The sequence below is a fragment of the Ursus maritimus genome, unplaced genomic scaffold (assembly GCF_017311325.1).
Source record: "Ursus maritimus isolate PB19 unplaced genomic scaffold, ASM1731132v1 scaffold_14, whole genome shotgun sequence".
Lineage (NCBI taxonomy): Eukaryota > Metazoa > Chordata > Mammalia > Carnivora > Ursidae > Ursus > Ursus maritimus.
In genome coordinates this window covers 64701891-64717372 of record NW_024423786.1, presented here as the reverse complement: position 1 = coordinate 64717372, position 15482 = coordinate 64701891, and the positions used below count along the sequence as shown (strand labels likewise).

At 50.4% G+C, this 15482-nt stretch overlaps 1 protein-coding gene across 1 annotated transcript in view; it reads right to left on the bottom strand.

Moving 5' to 3' along the window:
* ARHGAP44 (Rho GTPase activating protein 44) overlaps nt 1-15482 on the bottom strand; it is a 79595-nt gene that overhangs the window by 17520 nt on the left and 46593 nt on the right. The window contains 4 exon segments of the mRNA XM_040628334.1: nt 368-385; nt 11012-11192; nt 12776-12867; nt 13515-13628. Coding sequence (XP_040484268.1) covers nt 368-385; nt 11012-11192; nt 12776-12867; nt 13515-13628 — 405 coding nt within the window.

The following is a 15482-nucleotide window of genomic DNA, read 5'->3' as shown; positions in this document are numbered from 1 at the left end:
GGGGGGGGCAGGGGGCAGCATCGCACTAGAACGCGGTGGCACCGACCAGCGGGAGACGTCTAAATATCCTTTTTGTCCCTTGGGGTCTAGGGCACAGGCCCGAGCCAGGGCTCCTGCACTAGCCCCGGGACCCTGGCCGAGCTACAATCTCTGTAGGCCACACCTGCGGGTCTACTCGGCAGGTAAGGGGCTGCCCACGCCTATGGTCACTCCGGGTGCGACTCAGTTTTAACCACGGAGACCCAGCTGCCACTAAGCCGGCCAAGCAACCAGACACGGCACATTCACCCTCTCGCAGAGCTCACTAAAGGCGTGGCTTGTTTTCAGAGATTGAACGTGGCCTCGTAGCTACCCGAGGATACCGTACCTTTGGATTTTCCTAAGGCTGCAGGGACAGAAACATACAGATATTAGTGTCAAAAAAACTATGCCTTCCTTTGGACGCACAGGTTGTCTCGTCAAGGTCAGGGTCTGAGCGTGGGGCTTTCGCTGTGCGGTGAAATTGTTTCAACTTAGCTGGGCTCTCTAGTGAAAGGGACTCTTCTGTTTGAAGGGGCGAAGATCCTATCCTTTATTTCAGCAGGAATAAAGACAGAAGGTGGAGAGCGGATACTGGTGTGTGCAGGGGTGGCAGGGAGAGGGTGTCCTAAGGGAGAATAAAAGCCGGTAGAAATAGCCAAATGCTGGCTTCCAAGTTACACGATTTAGAAGGCTATTCGTTCTTGCCTCTGGTCTAGGAGCTAACTGGTACGTGGGATGAAGTCAAGGCCTTCACTGACCAAGCCAAGCCCTGACATTCCCAGCACTAAGGGGGAGACACACATTCGAGCAGGGAGGAAACGTCCCAGCATCTGTGTCTGGCACGTATAGACAGGCACAGTGGGGTGTGGCTATGAGCATAGTCCGGTGCTTACTCTGACCCACACCGATCAGAGGCACAGAGCTCGTACACTGTGAATTCTGCCCACCCGGAAGGGCATTTACCGTACAGACCAGCAGCAAGATTCAACAAACCAACCAAAAAGGTTCAAGTTTGGAGATCGGCTGTAGTGGGTAGGATTTGGGTCCTTTAAGGAAGCGAGCCGTGAGGTACAGCCCGCCGCGAGACGGCAGTCAACGCTGAGCAGGCACTAGGATGGGGACAGCCTCCTGACGCTTGTCATGTCCTGTCATCGTTACTATTTCTCACCTCCCTTGTAAGGCTCCCAGGAGGCACCTGGGGAGTTGGGGGGGCGGGGTTCCAGGGGCTGGGTCTCTTTCCAGGACCCACTAGTTCTCAAGTCGTCTTGGGTCTGAGGACCCTCCATCAAAAAAGAAGAACGTCCTACAGGAGATCCAGAATCACTCCTGGGAGCCATGCAAAACTCGGGGACAAGGTCCAGTTGCACCCCCCCCAACATTTAAAGGGGACTGCAAGGGACTATCAAACTATGGGCTTCCGAATTTATCAGGATGAAAAGCACAACAAGCTTAGTATTCAGCTCGGGGAAGGGAAGTGATAGCACTTAGGTGCAGTGGTGGGCGAGGACGGCATGCATGCAAGATGTTGGCCATGGCGAGCCACAGAAGGAGCCCTAGGGGACGTCGGTCTCCCCCCATTCTCCTTACCCTCTGCTCTTTCACGTAGAAAGACCTTTCCATTTGGGGGTGGGGGTGGGGAAGCACTGGGTGGGCATGGGCTCCAGGCTCAGGGCTCCTGGGGGATGCCTTCTACTTCCAACGGCATCTTCAAGCATCAGCAAGCTCGGACACCAGCCTCCCTGGTGATCCGGTTTACCAAGCAAAGGGGCCAGCTAGGGCATCGCGGACAGACTGAGCGAGACCCGCGAAGTACTCGTGGCAAAAATCAGCAACCGAGAACTAAGAGCTGAGCGCACAGCACACTTCTGCTTTTACAAAGAGACCGCTGTGCCGCATGCGATCTGCACTTTCCCCGCTGAAACTCCTTTCTGGGGGGAGGCAGCACCTCACGTTCCCAGTGCACGTGCGTCAAACATTTGCCCATCTTTTCAAAAAGCAATCTAAATCTTTACAGAGTGAATCAATCACAAAGGCAGTGCTCCTGGGGGGGACTGAACGCCTATTTGCTTTCAGGAAAATAAAAAAAAAAAAAAAACTGGTATAAATAAACGGAATATTTAAATGTCTGAATGTCTACATGAAATCCAACCTGAAGACAAAAACTGTAAAACTGCTTGGCACACTGCCACGGAGGGGAAGCTATTCAGAGATGGGAGGACTGCGACCCAAAGGTTATAGAAGTTTGTTTTATCACAGAAAGAAGCAATGGTAGCCAGCAATCAAGAAACTGATTGTGTTTACCAAGAAAGGGGTGAAATGGAAGGGCAATTAACCAAACACAAGGGGCGCCACTAGAAGTCACTGTGCAGATATCTCAGGCCAGCCTGGATGTCAAAGGCTTCCTGTGGCCCACTGCTTCCTGGAGAAAACTTAGAGGAACTGGTTTTCAGATCCCTTTCGAGATGAATCCAGGGCAGAGCAAGAAGCCAGAGGCCGGGAAGAAGCTCTAAGAAGAAGCAAAAGGTTTGGAAATTAATAAGCAGGAGGCAGGAGTATATGCCAAAATCCCGGAGGTGACCGCAGGCCAAGGCTCTCTTCTGGCTTTTTCTGGGTCCTGTGGGAGGTGGGAGCAAGGAGGCAGGAAAGGAGTGCCTGCATTTAGCCCTGGGATGCCTGTCTCCTACTCCTGTCTCTTAGGGTAACGTGCCAAAGGGGCAGGGAATTCAGAATTCTCAGCCGCTCACCATCGGGATGCCCGTGGGGTGGACCCGGTGACAATTCCTACTGACACACAATCTGTTCTGTTGAACTCCTCCTAGTCTACCACACCTTATGTTTGTATGGAACTTATCATAGGACACACTTTGTACCTTTCCTAAGACATTGTGCCATGGAAGAGGTTCCAGAACCATCTAATTCTCTAGACCCAGGTAAGCCACTCACTGACTCGGCAAAGCTCTCCGTCCATCCACAGAAGGAGGCTAATACCTCCCATCCCACTTCCAGCATCGCCGTGAAGTATCAGTGACCGAGTGGTAAGATACATTGAGCACGCCCTTGGACCCTTAACCTGGGGGAGAAAGCCAAGTGGCCACACAATGGGCCATGGTGATGGGTGAGGGGTGGGAAACACAGGGTGTGCCCCATAAGAAGTCCGTCCAGCTATGCCAATGGCATTTTACGGGGTTAAGTTGGAGAACACGGAGAATCACGGGGCACCTTCATGGAGGGAAGATAAAGGCTGGGTAGCTGGACTGTGAGGAGCTGGAGTGGCAGCTGGGCAGTGGGGTGACCCCACTCCCTGTCCGGCTCACCCCAGTGCTTCAGGGAGCAGCGCCGGCCTCTGGAGGGAGGGATTTGGGGTTTGAATCCCAGATTTTCTCATTACCGTGTGACAGGGATGAGGTATTGAAGCTCTAGGTTCCTCTGATGGTTCTCTGGAAGATGGGAGTAATACTGACCCCTTCACCTTAGGGTCGTAAAGAACAAGGAGGACAATGTGTACAAATTACAGAGCACCTGCTAAGAAGCCAATAAGCGGGAGCCTTGGCCATGATGATGCTCTCGTCCTGGTAGGTGCCAAGTACAGATTTTTTTTTTGGTAATCCTCATGGAGAAAGAAAGAAAGACTGTGAACCTAACCCTAAAACAGGCTCATAGGAGGGGGACAGAAGCATGCGATGCCAGGGAATCAGGCCAGCGGGAGATGGAGACACTGGGAAGACCCCATCCGGGTCATGCCACTTGGGTTTACAGGATCTGCCATGCGACTGTCTTCTCTTCCTATCAAAACACCAAAGATTGGGGGGAGGGGGGGGTCTCTGGTAGAAGTAAGGGGAACGAACAAGGAATAGCATCCCCCTTTTTTCTAGCTTCCTGAGTCTTCTGAGAATCTGGTGAGATGGGCCAGTGTGGGTCTCAGAGGAGGGGAAAGCGTTCTTGGAGGACACTAGGCTTAAGGAACAGAAAAATAAAGAGGGGGTCCTTTCCTTTCCTTAAGTCTTACCACCCGGCCAGGGCATCTGGGTGGGAAAGAAGGGGAGAACCAGAAGGGTCTCGTCTTGGCTGACAAGTTTCCCAAGTTCTTTGGGAAATAAAATGTGTGACGGGGAGGAGGCTCAGGCAGAAATGGCCACAACCCTTCGCCCTACAGAACGCCTTCCACGTCCCGGGGAGCCTCCTGCAACCTTCCACAGTCCTCGACCAGTCCCTGTTGGCTTTGGTGTATTTTGTGCTTGCAGAATTAGCCCGATTGCCCGTGGGTGGGTGGAGATGGACAGACAGACATTCATGGTGTCCTTAGTGTGATGGCAAAGGAAGGGGTCGGGCAGAGTGCCTCATGGAGAAGCACACCCGGCCATGTCGCCATCTTAAAAATGGGACAATGTCACTCAGAAGCCTAGTCTAGGTACTCAAATCAGCTGACATTTCCCACAGGCTGGGCATTGTTCCAAATGCTTAAGTAAAATTCTATTTAATGCTCAAAACAGTGCTATTAGTTCCCCATTTCGCATATAAAGAAACAGAGGCATTCAGAGGGTACGTCACTTCCCAAGGTCACATGGCCAGAATTTGAACTGGGAAGGGAGCCCGACCCCAAAGTTCATCCTTTGCATGTCCACAGGGTTCTTTCACATAAGGGGGATTCTTCTCCTGCAAGGTGCGTAGACAAGGGAGGAGAAAGGTCAGACCTAGAAATGTCTCCCTGATGCAGGAAGTGAAGTGGTCTTCTTGTTCTGAAGTCTGTAACCTGTAGGTCACACGGGGAGAGCCTAAGATCCAGAACCTTAAAAATTAAGAGAGACAAAGGATGACCCCAGTGGAAGGAGGGAGGGAGGGAGGGAAGAAAAAAGCCCAAATCTGAAAGACGGAAGATCAGGCACGTACAGAAAGAATGCATTTATCACGGAGCAGAAGTCTGCTGTCAACTATTCCAGGGGATGGGTCGTCAACGGTTAGCAGGTGCTTTCTGCTTATTTCCGCTCTGTAGGGCAGACATCTGCCACGATGCTTTTGAATTCTGGTCAGGATTCAAAATCCTAGCCAGAGGTACTAACTAATATACGGTTTTGAAGTACTCAAGTCTAGAGAGATCTGGAAGGTTTTGATCGCTGTTCTAAAAAGCAGTTACATTTGGCAAAGGCCAGCCAAGAGAGAGGAGAAATCTGCCATCAGGGGAATTTGGGAAGTTCCCCAAGCATCCACTGAAGGCTTGTAAGTTCAGGGAATGTTTAAGATAAACTTGGGGGCCAGACAGCAGTGGCAGAGGCCCATGGGGGTCCCCAGATGGTGAGTGACAGGAAATCTAAAAATCCTAAGACTTAGCCTTGCCTAGACTCACTCGGGAAAGGCCAGAACCAGGTAATTTCCAGTTCTTCCGGGAATAGCTAATTCCTTCCTTAAATACATAACAGTGAAATTTCTTCACCTTCCCAGTACAAATAAAGGCTGGAGTCATCTGACCACATTTCGCAGACCCTGTCTCAGCACCCACAAATGCGTAAATCCTGGCGACGTGGAAGCTGAGCTGGGACCCTGGGCCAAGAATCTACCTCTAAAAAGGTCCATTTGGCCAATGCAAACCCAAAATAGGAGTCAAATTTCCCACCGGTACCCGGGATGACTTTGTAGGTAAGCCTGTCTTCAGACAGCTTCCGGCTCTATCTGAAATAAAATTACTGCACCAGCTAGCCACGACGACATGCCTTTCGGGGTCACGGTCTCTGTATGCTGTCCATCCTCCCCCGCAGGGTCTGCAGAACCAGGCCTTTGGACCCCTAGTTCTGGTTGCCAGGTGACCATGGGCTTTCTGATTTAATACATTTGGGCAAGGAAGCATGTCACGGCCACTTTATGAAGATTCGTGACCTGTGATGATGTGCTAAGACTCTGAGAAGTCACACACCACATGAACTGGTTTCCGTGTGTTGAGTTACGTGTTCCTTCTCAATTAAAGGTGCCTGTTCCAAACTGAAGGTCCAAATGGGACAAGACGCATCGCAGAGCAGGTGTCAGGCACAGGCAAAGAATGCATCACCCACCAAACTGAGCTCTAGAGACTGCCGGCTTGGAGTCAAGATCCCCATAGATTTTGGGGTTGCAGTCAAGTGGCTCTGGGGACCAGACCACTGTGGGACAAACAAAATGGCGGCAGGAATGTCAGTTTTCGAGAGTTGAAAGGGGACTGAGTGCCGGTCTTCTGAGTATTAAGAGCCAAGGCCACTGGGATTTCTGTGGACAGAATGCCATCCTGCTGGGACTCCAGAGGCTAAGGACCGAGCCAGTGCAGTGGCATGGATGCCAACCAGGAGGGTAAGAGTGGAGAGCATGGGCCAGAGCCAGAAGGCAGCAAACAGGCAACAGGGAGACTGGTGTGTATGAGATGGGCTGCGGTGGTTCTGGTGGGGTCTCTGAAGTATATGGCGGGCAGGGAGTGGAGGCAGAGAGGAGTAGAAAGGGGCAGGACAAGAGCCATCAGGGGGAGACATGAACGAGGAAGGAGGGTCCACCACTGACATCACTTCTCTTCTCGCCTCGAGGCTTGTCCTCTCAACTATCCCAGCTGACTTTGTTCAGTCTCTGCCAGAGACACGGCCAATGGAGGCGTGGACACAAATGCTTAAGGGCCATGGGTCCCTCCTGACCAACAGGCAAGAGAGTGCAGACATCTTGGCCAACTCGTTGGGAGGCAGTAAGGCTCACATAGAAAAATATGTGATGGGACCAGGAATGACACTCTTCCATTGTCAGAAAAATAAAAGGGATCTGCAAGGTTATTTTCATGTATTATTTGGGACAAAGGATCCATGAAACAGATGTCGCTTTTTTTTATAAAACAAAAGGCCAATACTAACAACGCATGAAAAATACATAGTAACCTGTACCCTCAAATTTCCAAGTCGGAGCTTACACAGGTGGAAGGGCACACGGGGTGACCTAATCCATACTTTGTGGTTCAGAGTGCTGGCAGAGTCAGGACAGCCCGTATCTCACGCCAACACCCCAGGGCTATGGGAGGAAAGTTTTTTTTGTTTTTTTTTTTTTTGCTTTTTGTTTTTTTTACTGGAGGAAACTTTTGAAAATTTTTTAAAGAACTGTATCACTGCCAGATTCTTTATTCACGATGGCAAAATCCTTCTGTGATTCAGTGCATCTCGACCCTAGAGGCAGATGAGCATCAGCGAGGACACTTTTAAAAAATACCAGTGCCTGAATCCCAGCCCGGGCCAATTAGGGCAGCCTCGAAGAATGGGATTTTTCTAAAAGCTTGTTTTATCTTTTGTTGGGCAACAAGGCACCCTCGAAACGAAGTAGCTTATTAATCTCGGTCGCAAATCCACCCTGGGCAGAGTTCAGCAGACACAGCTGTGTACCGTACATAGCATTTGCTGAGAGGGTTCAGCTTGGCAAGGAAGACCCTGAGACCATTCCCTCCCAAAGCTGGTAAGTGGGCATTGGCTGTCAGCTTGGTGCTCAGCTGGGGATGAAGGTGGGGGGCTTTAACTTTCTCCAAGGGGATGCCCGGGCTCCCACACGGTGAGGTAACTGGGTTCTGAGAGCGAGTATTCAAGAGACCCAGGCTTAATCGACAAGGCTCTTTCTGACCCAGCTTCCGAAGTCCTAGGACATCACTGCCGCCACGTTCTGGTAGATAAGTCGGTCGTTGAGGCCAACTCATAGTCCAAGGGAGTGCGGTTAGATTTCCACCCTTTAGGGTGGGGGAGAACCAAGCACCTGCTGCCATTTTCACCACAAAGCTCCCGGCAGGTGGAGGGATGTATTAGGTCCCCATGGCTGCTGTAACAAGTACCGCAAAGTTGGTAAATGACGGAAATCTATTCCCTTGCCGTTTTGGAGGTCAGGAAGCCAAAATCAGTGGCAATGGGCTGAAATCAAGATGGCAGGAGGGCTGAGAAGCATTCCCGGGCGTGCGGCCACATCCTTAAATCTCTCTCTGCTCTATCTTCACATTTTTCCTTCTCTGCTTGCCTATGTCAAATCTCCTTCTGCATTTTATGATACACGGGATTGCATTTAGGGGCCATCCTGGTAATCCACAGTGGTCCCCTTAGTTCACGACCCTTATTTTAATCACATCCACCAAGACCCTTTTCCCAAATAAGGTAATATTTACACGTTCTGGGGTTCAGGACCTGCTGCCAGCTTTGGGGGGGCATTATTCTGCCAACCACAATAACGAGAAAGGTGGATGTGACCTCCAAAATCTGCCTCCAGGTCTTGCTGAAGAAACTCAGTTCCGGAGCCATCCTGAGTCAAAGGCAGCAGGACCAAAGCCTGGAGCTGGGATGGGAGTGAACCACTTTGTATGATGTCTAGGACATAGCAGCCATCAGCCAGGAAAATGATATCCAATTGTTTTGTTTTGTTTTAACTTGATCAAAATGCTCTCATAAAGTGAGCTTTAATTTGTCAGTGTTTCGAGAGGGCAGTTTGAAGACTTTAAAATGTGTCTCATAGATCTTAAGAGCTCAGAAACAGGATAAATGTGGAGAGTTCCTCTACGGTTGCTGAAATAGCACAGGGGTCTTCAGCTGATGTAAATGGCTTTCTTCTCCCCCCAAACACTTACAGCTTTAGGCTTCTGTTTATGGGAAAGCTGGTAGGAACTGATCTTCTGTAAGCTCACTGGTACCTTCAAGTACCTGGGCCAGTACCCCAGACAACAGGAGCAAGGGTGACCCTAAACCAGTAAGACCTCCACTTAATTTAACGTTCAATACAAATTTTAAAATACATAAACTACATCCATTTAGCATGCAAGAGTGATCTATGCATCCCCTAGACCCTCGAGTAGATGGTGGCAGTTTTGGCTTTATATCAGAACAGCGTGCGAATAATTTCCAAAGTTCTTGAATGACCGATCGTCATGAGACAGGGGGCAGTTGCTTACCATATCATCATTCAAGGGGCACCTGGGTGGCTCGGTTGGTTAAGCGTCCGACTCCTGATCTCAGCCCAGGTCTGGATCTCAGGGTTGTGAGTTCAAGCCCCGCACTGGGCTCCACACCCAGCAGGGAGCCTACTTAAAAAAAAATCATCATTCAAGTTTTTGCCTCTGCGTGCGTACTATGGGGGCCGGCGGACTTGACTGCCCCAAGATTCTACAGTGGTAACGCTCCCATAGATAGCATCCAGATTGCTCTTCACAGGGTTCTGGGAATTTGACAGGGCCTGGCAGGAAAAGGACAGAGCAGCACACCTCGGAGGTAGAAACACGAGGGCCAAAGGAGTTCTCCAAAACCCAGCTGGGACCAGAATCCGTCCTCCAGGGTATCTCTTCGGCTGGACATATTTCTCAAAGGAACAGATTTGCTTGAACTGAGATTAAAAACAAAATCCGAGGCACTTGCTCATATGAGCTCCTCTCTCTGCCTCTTTCTGTGTCTGTCTCTCTCTCACCGTGCAAAGATCGGATTCCAAGTTTGCTCTTTTTTAAAGACTTAAGGAAGGGCCCCTGGGTGGCTCAGCTGGTTAAGCAGCGGACTCTTGATTTCAGCTCAGGTCATGATCTCAGGGTCCTGGGATCGAGCCCCACGTCCTTGGACTCTGCGCTCAGCCGGGAGTTGGCTTTGGGATTCTCTCTCCTTCTGCCCCTCCCCCCCAACAAATAAATACATCTTTAAAAAAAAGATTTAAGGAATTTCCCCTTACTCTCTCCAACTTCTAGGAATTTCTCGGGCTGGAGAACAATAACCAAAAGCACAGAGCAGATAAACACCCTCCCCCCCACACCCCTGCTTCGGGCTGCCCCACACCCCTGCTTCGGGCTGCCTCACACAGCAAGTGTCTCTGCGGGATAAGGAGACAAGCAGGGATCCCATGATCCCAGGACATAGGTCCAGGTCCCCAGTGCCAGCTCTCACTCAGGAACTAAGAGGGGTGAACAGTAAGACTCACGTGCCCCTACAGTTCTTGGTTTTCAACCTTCCCTCTGAGGCCCTTCAGGCCATAACCCTTGCAAGCAAGCAGATCTTTCTGGCTGCCTCGTGATCTATCAGGGAGGGAGGCAGAAAGCTGTTGTCTGAATCTCTGTAAGCTACGGGTCCATTTTGAAAGAGCAGCCACTGAATTCTGTGTTCCAGTCGCAATTTTTAATTCTTAACCAACGCTGACGTGACTGGCTTGCTGGAGCGAACAAGGCAACACTCGTTCCTTCTGTAAGACACACCCGCTGTCGCCTTGAACTTGCGGGGTGCTCTCAATCCACGCGCTCCTGCTGCCGTGGCTGACGCTCCCCACGAGTCCGCTGGGCTTGTCCCGAACCCGGCTGATGCCCATTTTATCCGTTCCGGGGATCCCAGTATGTAGTTCCACGTTACGGAAACGGATCTGAACGGAGTGTCGAGAGGGCCGTTCCCACGCAAGTTCCGTCGGACGCGCTTACGAGTGTCGAGTCTCGTGGCGACTGCACCCTGGGACGTGTAGGTGTCACTCATAAAAGATGGGAAGAAGGATTTTACACTCATACTGCCTCGAGGTTAGGTTTGGTCTTTATTTTAAAGAGGCTGAACCTGGAGATGTTGAACCCCGCGTTCAAGGAGATGCTTACGCAGGAGTGTCGCTGAAGAAGGGGGAGGGGCAGAGCCAGCATCAGTGAAAAACCATTCCGGATCTGAGAACTGACATAGGTTTAGACATCTGGCGTGAAAATAAAGTGTTCGTGTATTTCTTTTAATTCCCCTCGTTGACCAACTTTTTTTTTTTCCTGATGAAAGTCATCGATACAGATCACAACCATTGGCTTAGAAAGCTGCACTTACCTCTGACCCTAGAGCAAGGGAAGCAAGCCAAGGGACTCAGTCGCAATGGCACAGAGGAAACACAGAGAAGGAGGCAACAACTTCATTGCCACAGATCACTGTAACCGCTGCTAGAGCGTGCAACCTTCCCGGCATTCCGGCTTGGTGTTAACTCCCCATCCCTCCCCCCTCTAGCCCCCCAACGCTGAGAAAGGGACACTGGTTCATACCCATCCTTTTTGTAAAATTCCAGCATCATATTATCCGTGGCGACGCTGAGGGGCCGGCGGGCCTGCTCGGGCTGGCGCCGGTCAGCGGGGTCCATGTCTGGGGAGGGCATGGAGCTGTAGTTGGCGTTGTGGTTCACGTGTACGGGACTCCCGTAATTCCCTGTGATGTTGAACTCTATCTCTGCGGGGAAGAGAGAATGGGTGTACGTGATCTATTGGTCACGCCCTTCCTGGGCAGGAGAGAGAGGAGCAGACGTGGCCTCTCCTCCACACTTCACCCCTAGAAAACTGTGTCCCGTGGTTCGACGTTAGGTCACCTGCTGATACAAATTCATCCTAATATAATTCATCATATTAGCAGGTGAACACAAATGCTCACCCATCGCGTTAGTATGATGGGCATTAAATAAAGCAATTTCTATTTGTGATTAAAAAAAACAAACAGGAACAGATGGGTACTTTCCGAAAAACACAAAATCATCTATCTCAAACCTCACGGCTGCAACTGAAACACCAGAGCTGTCTCATTCAAATCAGGAAAAGGGGCAATGCCCACTCCCACCACTGTTATTTAACACTATCGGAGAAGTGCTGGCCAATGGAATAAGTCAAGAAAATAAAATAAGAGGCAATATTATTATTTATAGATGATGACATTGTCTTTCTGGAAAACCAAAGAGAAAACATTAAAAAGGATTGGAAACTACAGATTTCACTAAGGCCGCTACAGTTGTTGGCTGTCAAGTGACAAACAGAAGTATCCCATCCTTTCCTAGCCATAACCTGTCTATCTGCAACGGAAATGAATCCGCTCACCCACAAACAACGGAATTATGCCGTAAACTCCTACCTCCTTTATTTCTTTATCCTGATTTCCCACCCTCACCCAACTGTGTGTCATCAACAGAACTCCAGGACAACAGAAGTTCATGGTCAAAACACATGAAACCAAGTAAAGACGATCTAACTTCTTCGATGTTAGATCAGCACTAACTGATTACCTCTGATGGACAGGGCAGAGAATTATTAATATTTTATCTTCCTATGAGTGAAATGGTTTACTGCTGTACCGCCAAAAGCATATTCTTGATGTTTACTGAACATAAGCTAAGTGACTTAAAAAACAAACAAACAAACAAACACTGAATTGAGTATAACAACTGCTGTCTCCTGAAAGCTGTTCCCTTTGAGAGTCATACACTTACGCAACGGTGTTTCCATGGCTAGGAACATTTAGGAAGCACCTCCGAGGGAGCTGTCTTTACAGCCTAATTTTCAAATACAAAAAAGAATCTCCTCACCTCTGAGCCCCACCTTTACATGTTGAGGGCAACTCAAAGGACACACAAAGGGAGTAACAAAACGATGGCACCCAAGGGAGCCCTGAGCCCTGAATCAAAGTCCACACCCATCTCAGGTCTATGCAGCATCTATAACAGCAGGCGATCCCTCTTTCCTTTTCGTACCAGCATTTCATGATCCATAGATTTAAAGACACCATGGTGTGGATGTTGGACCAGTAAAAATCCACGTACGTGATTAGCGCGGGCAGTGGACACCTGTGGCCAGAATGTCGCTCGGCCCGAGATTAGACGGTAAGAAACCACCATGAGTCTACACCTTTCCTTAGTGGTGTGCACACATGTGTGCATGTGTGTAGAAGGATTAATAACAAACACCTTTGGTTTCAGAAGTTCTGAACGCACTGTAACACTCTTACCTTCCCCCAGCCCCCCACTCCCACACCTTGATGCCACCACGTACCCCCAGGGAAGAACCAGTCTGCATGCTGGATGATGGGCTCGATGATTCCAACAATCTGCAGGGAAACTGTGGTCATCATCTCCGTGATGTTCCTGCGAGCACAGGGCAGAGACGGGGGCAGGGCCGGGTTACCAGCCGAGGCAGCAGAGAGGCACGCCTTGCCCCATGGCCCAGGGAAGGGCCCCCGGACCCGAAGGCTGCCGACCTAGGTCTGAGAGTAGGCTTTCTCTTCGGGAGGGCACTTCACCTTTCCGAAGCTCTCTCTCCCCTCTACAGAACAGACGTAACCACAGAAGTCCTCCTTATAAGAGATGTGTGAATGAGTAATAGACATGAAATCACCAAGCATCAGGCACCTGTCATTGGGAAGTGCGATTCTCACAACTGCCAGACTCGTCTGCTTTCCAACTCTGTTCTCTCTTTCGAGACAGCCCTCCACCCCCTGCATCCAGAGGCTGGGATGTGCGCTCTTCACAGGGTGTTGGGAAGGCCTTGGAAGAGCGTACCTGGCCCTCTGCGGACTCAGATTAGCTCAGAGAAGACCCTCACTGCAGGCCTGCAGCTCTGAGACCATCAGTGAGAAAGATCTGCAGAATTCTGGGTCTTCTCCTGAGCCTAAAACGTGAGCAGGCAAAGGGAGAAATAGGACTTGACAAACAAGAGAGGCTGATGATTTATCTGGGGCCCTGGCTGTCCTCCCATACGCTACCCCTACACACGTTCCTCTCTGTGTACTCACCCCTCCGCTTGCGGCCACAGGAGGTTGGGTCCTAACACAATCGCTATGTTACTGGGAGTCATCTTGTTTATGTCTTGATATTCTGAGAGCTTGGATAAAAATTTGATCAAGTATCTGAAAGGAAGACAGAGGGCCAGGTTTAACTCGGGCTCAACCCCAGCCACGTTCCCCCGGCATGGGGCAGAAATTTCTCTCACGTAGCCCATCCTACTGACAACAGGACTCATACACCCTGCATTACAATGAAGACGTGTAAGGTGTCAAGCCACGAGAATGCCTGAGAGACAGGCAGACCCCGATCTCACCCGGCTACACGTCAACATCTCCATCAGTGAACCCTGGCCAGAGAAATTCCCCGTCTTTCCTTTGACCCAGTATCTAGTAACCTGAAGTCCCTCCTTCTTTTCAAACCTCAGTCACCTGACACCCTCCCTGTGTGTGGAAGTGAGAAGCAGAGTGTCCAAGTGTCATCTGCAGGGACCTCTACGTGCTAGGGGTGGCGTCTCCTGGGATTAACCTCAGTGGGGCTTTGAGCGCTAATGGGGAAAAAAAGAGAAAGCTAAACAGAGATGAAGCACAGGAGCCAATAAGTCACTCCTAGAGACCTACCTACCCAAGAGAAATATGCAATGTCAGGCAAGCCAGCCAGAGAGCAGAGACCACCCAAATGTCCACCAAGGGAGAGACGGAGACATAAAATGTGGGCCATCCATACAGTGGAATACTATTTACCCATGAAAAAGGAACAAAGTCCTGACACACGCTACCACATGGATGAACTTTGGGGACATTGTCCTAAGTGAAATAAGCCACACACAAAAGACCACGTGAAGTAGGGCTCCCCCTAGGGGAAATGTCCAGCAAAGGCAAATCACAGAGACCGAGAGGGTAGATTCCTGTTTGCCAGGGGCCAGGCTAGGCTCAGGGCGGGGGATGGGGAGTGACTGCTAACGGGAACAGGGTTCCTTTGCAGGGTGATGAAAATGGCCTAAAATGAGGGGTGACAGCTTAGCCTCTACACACATAAACGCCAACTAAATCGCACGCTTTAAGAGGACGCAACGGTAGGTGAATTACATCTCAAGGAACTAATGAGGAAGCCGTACATTAAATCGCTCTTGGGATTTTTTTTTTTTTACTTGTGGTAACATACACATAAAAATCACTACTTTAATCACTGTTCAGTGTAGGGTAGCAGTAAAGTCAGTAGCATTAAATACGTTCGCACTGTAAAGAACCACCACCACCATCCATCTCCAGATCCTCTGCAGCTTCCAGAATCTCTGTATCCATTCAATGCTCCCCTCCCCCAGCCCCTGGCAACACGTCCCCCTTCTCCTTTCTGTCTCCATGAATGTGCCAACTCCAGGTCCCTCATAGACGTGGCATCATCCAGCATCTGTCCTTCCGTCTGAGGACCTTCACCTTTCTGAACCTCTCTCTCCCTCTCCTTCCATGTGGCACCATGTCCTCAAGAGGGACCCGTGTAGCAGTAACACATGTCAGAATCCCCTTCCTTTTTTAAGGCCGAAGAGTGCATCGTACGTGTGTTTTGTTAGTTCACCCAGCGATGGCCGCGGGGGCGGTTTTCACCGCATGGCTACTGCGGATGCCGCTGGCGTGCACACGAGCATCGTGTCCCTGCTTTCCCATCTTCTGGGTCTATATATACCCAGAAGCGGCGCGGCCAGATCCGACGGGAATTCTATGTTTAATTTCTTAGGGCGCGCCACGCCGTCGGCTGTTCGGATTTCGAACGGGGAAGCAGAGCTACTCGGGCAGATGGCAACAGGAGCTGAAGCCGGGAGTCTGCGTCTAGGGAAACACGGAGGGAGGTGGCAGGGCCAGGAGCGGGTGCTGGAAGCCGAAGGGAGGAGGAAGCAGAGAGTGTGAAGGAGCAGAAAAGATCTGTAGAAGAGCGGGAAGTAAAATCCTGGGGGGGGGGGGGGGGGCAAGGAAAGTGAGAGT